Source organism: Hipposideros armiger, unplaced genomic scaffold, assembly GCF_001890085.2.
Source record: "Hipposideros armiger isolate ML-2016 unplaced genomic scaffold, ASM189008v1 scaffold_2094, whole genome shotgun sequence".
Taxonomy (NCBI): Eukaryota; Metazoa; Chordata; class Mammalia; order Chiroptera; family Hipposideridae; genus Hipposideros; species Hipposideros armiger.
This window is the reverse complement of record NW_017733442.1, coordinates 26,203-36,730: the sequence shown is the minus strand read 5'-3', so window position 1 is coordinate 36,730 and position 10,528 is coordinate 26,203. Positions and strand designations below refer to the sequence as shown.

Sequence of the window (10,528 nt, the reverse complement as noted above, 5' to 3'; positions counted from 1 at the left end):
TTATCCATTCAGCCACCCTACTGTCTTTTGATTGGAGCATTTAATCCATTTATATTTAAAGTAATTGATAGATATGTAATTATTGCCATTTTATTATTCATATTTTTAAATCGTTTTTCTTCTTATTCTTCTTAAAGAAGTCCCTTTCACATTTCCTGTAATACTGGTTTGGAAGTGATGAACTCCTCTAACTTTTTCTTGCCTAGGAAGCTCTTTATCTGTCCTTTGATTCTAAATGATAACTTTGCTGGGTAGAGTAATCTTGATTGTAGGTCCTTGCTTTTCATCACTTTGAATATTTCCTGACACTCCTGCTGACCTGCAATGTTTCTGTTGAGAAATCAGCTGACAGTCTTATGGGAGACCCTTTGTAGGTAACTAACCAATTTTCTCTTGCTGCTTTTAAGATTATCTCTTTGTCTTAAACCTTTGGCATATGACGTGTCTTGGTGTAGGCGTCTTAGGATTCATATTGTTTGAGACTCCCTGTGCTTCTTGGGTTTCTATGTCTATTCCCTTCACCAGGTGAGGGAAGTTTCCCATCATTATTTTTTCAAATGGTTTTCAAGCCCTTGTTCTCTCTTCTCTTTCTGGTGCCCCATATGATACAAATATTGGTACATTTCCTATTGTCCCAGAGGCCCTTTAAGCTGTCCTCATTTGTTTGGATTCTTTTTTCTTTTTGATATTCTGATTGGGTGTTTTCTGCTACCTTATCTTCTAAAGTGCTGATTCAATCCTCTTTAATCTCATCTACTGTTGATTCCCTCTAACGTATTGTCCATTTCAGTTATTGTATTCTTTATTTCTGACTGATTCTTTTAATGTTTTCTATCTCCATGTTTGTGTTTCCTATCTCCTTGTTGACATTCTCCCTGAGATCATTTAGCATCCTTATTACCAGTGTTTTGAACTCTGTGTCTGGTAGATTGCTTGTCTCCATTTTGTTTAGTTCTTTTTCTACAGTTTTGTTCTTTTCCATTATTTGGGATGTGTTTCTTTGTCTCCCCATTTTGGCTGCATCCTTGTGTTTGTTTCTATGTACCAGATAGGGCTGCTATGTCTCCTGGTGTTAGTTGAGTGGTCTTATGTAGTAGGTGTGCCGATGGGGCTAAGTGGTGAAGTCTCCCAGGTCACCTGCGCCAAGTACTCCAGGTGTACTCTTTGTGTGGGTTGTGTGTGCCCTCCTATTTTAGTTGAGCCTTGGTTGCTGTTTACAAGTCAGGGAGGGAGGGATTCACCCTCTGGCTCATTGGTTGTGAGGACTGACCATGACTACAGTAGAGGAGCTACTTGCAGAAGCTGACTCTACAGAGCCAAGGTTCACTTTTGCAGGGCTCTCGTGCCTGCCCAGTCTGCCCTTTCAGTTTGTCATCCTTGGAGGCAGATGAGTGATGCCCTGGCTTGGTCTGAAATTGGCCACTGGGTGTGCCACTCCCAGGGCCTCCTGAGGGGGCCCTACTGCAGGCCAAATTCAACAGCAAGCCAATTTCAGCTGCAGTCTTTACCCTGCCTGGGACCACCCTGCATGAGCCACAATGCGATCAGCAAATGGCTGCCACCTGTGCTTGGCTAGTAGGTGCCTCAAGAGGTCAAACCACAAACTGAGGGTGGCTGCCTCTTGTTCCAGGCTTGGGATTTCTCAGCAAGATGTATGGAACACGCCAAAGGCAGATGCTGCTTGTTTTGGTTTTGTAAATCTTGGATAAATTTTAAGAAAGTTCACAGCATGAGCCAAGACAGACCATTTACACGGAGAAACTACTAGAAGAGACTTGGGTAGGCCCACAAGTTGGGTGGGGCGTGATCTCAGGAAATCACCAGAGCAGGACAGAGGAACAGTGTTAGCTGGTGGATGGAGACTCAGACATGGTACCCACCCACCTCTGCACACAGGGAGTGGGGAAGGCTCAACAAAGCAACAATGGATTGTGCTGTACTTTTTTCTGAAAGAAAGCTGCCTCTCCAGCCTTTGCCCTGAAGCCTGACAACTCAGTTCCTCCCAGTGTGTCCCTGGTGTCTTTCAAGCTGCTGCCCCAGTGCTGGACCCCAGAGCGAGTGAGTCCACCATCAAGTAAGTCTGTACATGGGCCCTTTAAGAGGATCACCTGGAACTCTAGCCACTCTCCATCTCACCTAGCCACAATCTCTGCTGGTTTTCACAGCCAGAAGTTATGGGGACTTCTTTTCCTGGCACTGGAGCCCTGGACTGGGGAGACTGGTGTGAGGCTGGGACCCCTTGCTCCTCTGGGGGGGAACTCCTCAGCTGAGATATGCCTTCCAATTTTTAATGGTCACACGCAGGTATGGGACCAGCCTGTTTTGTGTCTCTGCCCTTCCTACCATTCGCAAGGTGGCTTCTTCTATATATCCTTAATTATAGGACTTCTGTTCAGCTAGACTTCAGGTGTAATTTTGTAACTTTGATGTGGTTGTGAGAAGAGGCAAGCGTAGCCTTTACCTACTCCACCATCTTGACCAGAAATCCCTTCTATTGTATTTTGATGTTACAATTTACCAACCTCTTTTTATATTGTTTATTCATTAGTAAATTATAGTAGCTGTAGTTATTTTTAGTACTTCTTTCCTTTACCCCTTTTATTATAGTTAAGTGGTTAGCACACCATCTGTTTCAAAATTAAAGTTTTGTACATCTGAGTGTATATTTACCTTTAGCAGTGTGCTTCATACTTTTGTATGTTTTCATGTAGCTGATTAGAATCTTTTTATTTTAGCTTGAACTATTTTCAGCATTTCTTTTAAGGCAAGTCTAGTGGTGATGAACTCCTTCAGATTTGTTTGTCTGGGAAAATCATACATACTCTGTATAATTTCACTTATTTTAAATTTGTTTTTGTTTGTTTATGGGGCAAGATATGGCCTATTTTGGTGATATTTCATTGGCCCTTGAATATGTGTTCTACTGTTGTTAGGAAGAGTATTCTATTTAGGTCCTATTGGCTGATTGTGTTCAGATATTCTTTATCCTTACTGACTTTTCTGTCTTGTAATTTTATCAATTGCTGAGAGCAGGGTGTTGAAATTTTCAACTACAATTGAAAATTTGTCTTCATTTAAAATAAATGTATGTTGTTAGATGCATACATATTTAGGATTGTGATGTTATCTTGATGCATTTGTCAGTTTTTCATTATGTAATGCCTCTTGTAATTTTCTTTGTTCTAAAATATACTTTATTTGATATTAATATAGCTACTCCTGCTTTTTAAAAATTAATGTTTGCATGTATATGTTTTAAAGGTCTGACTCTGTGTTTGTGTGTGTGTGTGTGTGTGTGTGTGTGTGTTTTAATGCTGACGAGTTCTTAACCCATATTTGTTTTGCCCCACATCTGGACAAGCTGATAAGTAAACCCTGACATTTCCTCATTTAATTTCAGCGAAGAGTTCAAATCATGAAATCTTTGCCCAACATGTGAAGGAAATGTTATCTCAGCTTGTCTTTCTAACCACAGCGAAAACCAGGCCAGTCTCCTGTCTTTGCTCTCTTATGCCATTTTCAGACATCCTTGGGGGCCTGCTCTGTCTTCCTAGAAAGTCTCATTATGTGAGTAATAAACTTTATTATACTTTCTTGGTGCATATATGATGTCATCATTCTTGACATCTGTACAAATTTTGAGTGAGGTGGAGATGGTAGAATGGTGCCATCCTGTTCTTGGAGGGTGACCACCAACAGTATATATGTTTATTTATTTATATACTTTTACTTTTAGCTTACTTATGTCATTTTATTTGACATGAGTTTCTTGTTTCTTTTTTTTTTTAAGATTTTTTATTGGAGAATTGGGAGAGGGGAATAGCATTGGGGAATCAGGGAAAGGATACAGACAAGTTGCTGTCCTCTTGTTCTTCAGTCTAGTTGTGGAGCACATTGCTTCACTGGCCAATGTTGGTATTGTGATCATTGCGCTCTTCCTGGGTGAGGTAATTGGTTGCCGGCCACTGGACGGCTGCTCACAGCGGCTCAAGGCAGCTCATGCCAGCTGCCGGCCGCTCACACTGGCTGCCAGTCACTCGCGGTAGCTCATGACAGCCCACTGCAGCTCTGTTGCAGCATCCGCCGTCGCCAGCGACTCACAGTTCCAGGTAGAGCTATCATTCATTTGCCATCTTTGCTATAGAGGGCACAGCATCACTGGCCCTCATGTGAGATCCGAACCACAGCCCTGCTTCTCAGAGCCGGTGCTCCCAACCCAACTCTTAACCAACAAGCCACATGGCCAGCCTAGACATGAGTTTCTTATAGGCAGCATGTACTTAGGTCTTTTTTAAAAAACCTATTCTGCCAGTTTCAACTTCTAATCTGTTAATTAATTTAGACAATTAACATTTAAGTAGTTATTGACACTTAGGGCTTACGTATGCCATTTGTTTCTGCTTGCTTCCTCTGTTTCTCCTTCATTTGTTTTTCTTCCTCTCTCTCTCTCTCTCTCTCTCTCTCTCTCTCTCTCTCTCTCTCTCTCTCTTTTAGACTATGTGAGTTACGAGAACATTTTTTTAGGATTCCACCTTGATTAATTGTAGCATTTTGAACATATCACTTCGTAGAGTTTTCTTAGCAGCTGCTCTGGATATTACAATATACATAAATATTTTATCACAATCTACTGGCATTGACATTTTAACACTTTAAAAAAATGTGGAAACCTCACTTAGATCCTTTTTCCTCCACAGTTTGCAATAACACTGCCTTGAGCATCACATTAGAAAGTTTATAACTTTTATTTCAAACATCAAATGAATTTTCAAAACTTATGAAGATAATCTACTTTATTTTTGCTCTCCTCATTGTTTCTTCCTTCCTAATGTTCTAACATTCCTTCTTTTATCAATTTTTTTTGTTTCAAAAATATCTTTAACCATTCTTTTTATCTAGTTTATTATTTTATGTTTTAAATAATTATACAATATTCTATTAGTTTCAGGTGTACTAGATACTGATTAGACATTTATATAACTTATGAAGTGATCACTCTGATAAATCTAGCACCCACATGATACCACACATAGTTATTACAGTATTATTGACTATATTCCCTATGCTATACACTTTAACCATTCTTTAAGGCTAGGTTGGCTAGCAACAAATTCTCTAGTTTTCTTTCATCAGAGAATGTGTTGATTTTGCCTTCTGAAAGACAGTTTACCCAGATGTAGGATTTCCTGTTGACAGTTCTTTTATCACTTAAAATTTGCTGTGACACTTTCTGGCTTTCAGTGTTCCTGATGAGAAACTGCTATCATTCAACTGATATTTCTATACATGTAGTACATCCTTTTTCAGTGATTGCTTTCATGATGTTTTCTTTCGTCTTTAACTTTCAGAAATTTAATTTTTTATCTATGTAAGTGTGACTTTTGGGGAAATTTTCCTATTCAGTATTTGTCAGTTTCTTGAAACTTTGGTTTTACTTGTACACTTTACACTAAATTTGGGAGTCACTCAGCTATCATTTTTTCAAATACTTTTTCAGTCTTCCTATCCCCCTTCTCCCTTTCTGGGACTCTGATGGTACAAATGTTTGTTATTTTGTTAAGTTCCAAATGTCCCAGGGTGAGGATATATTCTTTAAAAAGTATACTATTTTCTTTCTATTGTTTGAATTTAGTAAATTCTATTGATCTACCCCCAAGTTCACTGACTCTATCTTCCATTCTAGTATTGAGCCCATTAGGTAAGTTTTTTATTTGTTATTGTATTTTTAAGTTATATAATTTCCATTTGTTTCTTTTTAAAAATAAATTCTATGTTTTGGTGAGGTATTCTATTTCTTTTTTGCAAGAAATTGTACTCATTTGCTGAAGCATTTTTGTAATAGCTATTGAAAAGTCTTTGTCAGTTAATTCTAATCTAATTTATCTCTGTGTTGGCATGAGTCAATTGTCTATTATCATTTAAGATAACATTTTTCTGTTTCTTTGTATGATGAGTAAATTTTAATTGAAACCTAGACATTTTGGCTATTATATTATGAGACCCTAAATCTTATCTGAAGTTCAATTTTAGTAGGAAGTCACCGTGTTTAAGTTTATCACTCAGATCCCTGGTCTACTGTTGTCAGTTGAGCTTCCATGTCTGCTTTCTGTGCCATGGTATCTACCGGACGTTCTGTCTGGCATGCTTCTCCCTCTTCCTGACTTGTCCACCTATGAAACTCCCATTTACCTGACACAGAAAGGTACAAATGTCACCTCCAGGAAGGTGTGACTTCCCCTGACAGTTAATCACCTTCTCCTTGACCTCCTTCCTTAACCATATTTTCATAGTTGCACTTTTCACAATTAAATATATTTGTTAAGTTTTCTCCCTTTTAGTTGGCGAGTTCTAAGAGTCTCGTTCCTGATGAAAATCCTACTGATTTTTAAGACCTGACTATAGGCAATTACACAGTCTTTATTTGACAAGCTTCAAAAGAAAAAGCTATCCATCCCACACTAGACCTGCTGCACAGCCAATGCCTTCAGTACCTTGAGGAGGTGTAGTCAAGGACTCCCATGCCCCTGCCAGCTCATATTCTTACACATATTTGCATTCCTAGCCCAGGTGACTTCATTCCTAGGTCTCTCTGTTTGAGGCCTGGGGCAGAGTCTTCTTCAGGTGCCACTGTCAAGGCCACCTTATCAGGAAGAGGAAGCAAAAAGTTGCAGACATTTTTCTGCACTCAGAATCGCCCTGTAACTTTCCACAACTAGCCCTTCCCATCACCCTCCTTCCAACCTCGAGTCCATGAAACTGTTGAAGTCTTTTGTGCAGAGCACTCTCAATAGTTGTATAACCCCACCTTTGCACTGATACACTTGACCTTAGACCAACATGCCAATTAATAGGGGAAATAGAAGAGTTAGGAGTCATCATGTGAATATACTAGGACAGTAAATGATGAAAGGCTTCATTGCTATTTGATTTGGGCTCGTTATTGCTTTAATTAGCTGATCTAAGAGCTGACAGTTTGTGTCTCTTTTCCCCAGCTGAGCTCCTGAAAAGTTCTTTAGAAGGAGCTCTGTCTTATTCACATCATATGTAGTGTTTAGGAATATATAGGTAAATAGCAGTTGTTAAATGCATGTTAACTGAACAAAGACCATTGGAAGGACTTACAGCAGTGTTATAAATGTGTATGTGCATGTGAGAGAAAATGAGGGAGAGAGTGAGTGTGGGATGTGTTATTTCTATGATCTTTATGAATCTGGCTCAGAAATTCTGTGGCCTTGGAACATGATCTTTGATTTTATCACTTTTCTGTCTTCTCCTCAGCATTGGGCTCAGCTCCTCTGGTTTCAATCATGGGATATGTGGATGGAAGCATCCAGCTACTCTGCAAGTCCTCAGGCTGGTTTCCTCAGCCCACAGTGAAGTGGAAAGACCCACGAGGACATGATGTGCCCTCAGACTCAAAGGTGAATGCAGACAGGCGTGGTCTGTTTGATGTGGAGACTTCCCTTATAGTCCAAGAAAATGCTGGGAGCACATCATGTTCAATCCAGTATTCTGACCAGATCCCAGAGGTGGAATCAAGGGTATGGATAAGAGGTGAGTGGGGAGGAGGAGTAGTGGGGGAAGGGTGCATGTTGGTGTAGTCCAGAGGAGAAACAGAAGCCTTTATCTCAGGATTGTTGTGTAGAATTGTCCAGTTTTAATGGTTAGTTTTGAAAGTCAAAGGCCTATGAGATATAAAGATAATAGAATAAAATTTGATTAGGTGGGAACAATTGTTTACAACTGCAGAGGCGAAGAATCAAATATTTTCTTCATCATGTGACCATCTTCATGATGCAACCTCGAAAATCAACACACACAAAATTTAAGAACGCTAACTTGAGAAACAAGAGAGGAAAAAAAAGTTTGTTCATTAAAAAAAACCTTCTAAATAAATACTATAACATTACTCTGTGAAACAGAATATAATAAAAAGTGGATAATTTCAGAAGGATTTAAAAATAATAGATAATTAATGTAAACCCAAATAATAAGATAATTAATATAAACCCAAACACTTTTCCAATCAATGTAAAAGGAGTGAATTTGCCAGTTAAAAGACAAAGAATGTCAGACTGGAATTTTAAAAATCTCAACTACTGCAATTTTTAGAGAAAATTGTAATACAATGAGCTATTCACTGAAGCATTTTAAAAATAGAAAAAGCATAACAGACAAATGTTAACCAAAAAAATACCATTATAGATATATTAGAGTCATGAAAAAAGTCTTGGGCTGGCCAAGTGGCTCACTTGGTTAAAAGCACAAGCTCTGAGCAACAGGGTCGCTGGTTTGATTCCCATATGGGACAGTGAGCTGCGCTTGAGCTGAGCTGCCAACAGGTGGCAGGATGGTTCAGTTGGTGACTGCACATGCTTCTAAAAACAAGGTTGTCTGTTCTACTCCCACATGGGATGGTGGGCTACTCCAACCCGCAACTAAGATTGAACACAGTTCCTTGATTTGAGCTGCCCTGAGCTGCTGATGCATAGCCAGATGGCTAAGTGGTTAGAGTACGTGCTCTTAGCAACACGGTTTCTGGTTCAACTCCCGCATGGGATAGTGGTCTATACCCACCCACAACTAAGATTGAACATGGCACCTTGAGTTGAGTGGCCGCTAGCTGCCGACGGGTGGCCGGATGGTGACTGGACTTGGAACTGAGCTAGCTGCACCCTCCACAACTAAGACTGAAGGACAACAAATTGTCTGTTCTCCTTCTCCAAATCCCCAACACTGTTATCCTCCCCCAACTCCCCAATAAAATCTTAAAAAAAAACCGAAAAAAGTATTAAGAAAAAAAACATTATTAAGATAATTATTTCAGAACATAAAAAGTTTATCACTAGAAAACTATAAGAAATATAAATATATATGCACCTTATAGTATATCTCAACACATATAAAGCAAATATGAATAGAAATATAAGGATAAAGTAAACTACTGTGAGTTCTAAAACTGATTAAATAAGTAGACAAAAAAGTAAGATTGTAGAACATTTGATATGCAAGTTAACAGTCCCGATCTAATAAACGTCCTTAGAAGAATTCATCCACAAAAATCGTTATTTTGAAGCACACACTTTCACCAGGTACATGCACGTAAATTTGGAATCAACTTGTCTAGTTCTAAGAAAACTATTAAGATGTTCAGTAGAGTTATACTGAATATATAGGTCAATTCTGGAATAAATGGTATCTTTAAAATGTTGCCTCTTGTTTCCTGTAAGAAATTATATCACTCTGCTTATTCTAATTGTTCTTAGTGTCTTTTAATAAAGTTTAAATATCTAATAAAATGTTTGCAAACTCTTATGAAGATGTATAACATAGAAGTGACATTGCATGTAATAGCATGTGAAGGAAAATCCATTTACATAAATGATGCCAGTACAGTTGTTATCTGTTTAGAAGAAAATGAAATTGAACTTCTACCTCATTTTATATGCAAACATAAACCCAGATGGAGTGAGAATTATGAAGAAGTACAACACTTTAAACATGTAGGAGAAATGATAGAAAAATATCTTTTCAATGTTGGGGTATGAGATGATCACTTAAATGAGAACCAAACTGCTTTTACTGTTCAGTGGTCACTGAGGTGTCTGTGGAACTGTTTTTCAGAGGCAATTTTCCAGTGCATACCCTGGCGCATGCGATTTATTTTACTGGGAGCATTCCTCTCTGTCCTGTGTTTTGGTGTCATTGGCCTGACAATTTACTTCTACAAATTGAAGGGTAAGTGAGGGAGGGAAGCAGGGGCCTGTGACTTATTCATGCATCCAGCAGGGCTGGGATCAGGGGTGCTCCACACTCCTCCTGGGTCTGTTATTCCAGCCCAGACTCAGGGCCCCATCACCTGGGCCACAGAGACCACAGTCCTCGCCCCACTCCAGGATAGCTGGAAAGGGCTCCCTTAGGAAATGCCAGCCCCACCAGGCCCATCTTCCTCACAGAGGGCCCAGAATTAGGTGAAGAATGATTTTCACTACCTGGAGGGATGATATAAATTCCTACCATCATCAAGACTCCAGTAAAAACATTTTCAGTGTTCTTGAAAAGACTTCATAGCAGAAGAAATAGAAGTGAAGGCAAGATAAAATAATATTCAGTTTTGGTAAGAGATGTTACCCCAAGAAGTACTAGTTTTTTCCTCCTTGGGGATGACACTGCCCCTTGAGAATGTGTGCCATGATCCCACCTTCACTCCAGCTTCTCTTGCATCCCACCTTCTCTTCTCCCTGATAACCTCCATCTCCACCTCCACAGGATGCCAGAAGTCAGCCCCTCCCTTCAGCATGAATGTTCCTGATCTCTTCTTTTACCCCAGACAGAGATGCTCAGTACATAGGGGTGGGGACACAAAAGGAGAATTCTAGAAGAGCCCCCGTCATTCACCCACAGCTCGTCCCCCTGAGCAATGAGCCAGGGCTGTGTTCCTACCTTACACATTCCTCTGTCCACCACTGAATATTCTCTTTCTGTTTCAGGGAGAATGCAGGCAGAATTAGGTAAGTGTCTTCATGTT

At 39.5% G+C, this 10,528-nt stretch overlaps 1 protein-coding gene across 1 annotated transcript in view; it reads left to right on the top strand.

Moving 5' to 3' along the window:
- LOC109378523 (butyrophilin-like protein 3) overlaps nucleotides 1–10,528 on the top strand; it is a gene marked incomplete at its 5' end in the record, with an annotated part of 23,686 nt that overhangs the window by 11,164 nt on the left and 1,994 nt on the right. Inside the window, 3 exons of the mRNA XM_019634876.1 lie at nucleotides 7,279–7,554; nucleotides 9,625–9,742; nucleotides 10,495–10,511. Coding sequence (XP_019490421.1) covers nucleotides 7,279–7,554; nucleotides 9,625–9,742; nucleotides 10,495–10,511 — 411 coding nt within the window. The remainder of the gene's footprint in view (nucleotides 1–7,278; nucleotides 7,555–9,624; nucleotides 9,743–10,494; nucleotides 10,512–10,528) is intronic.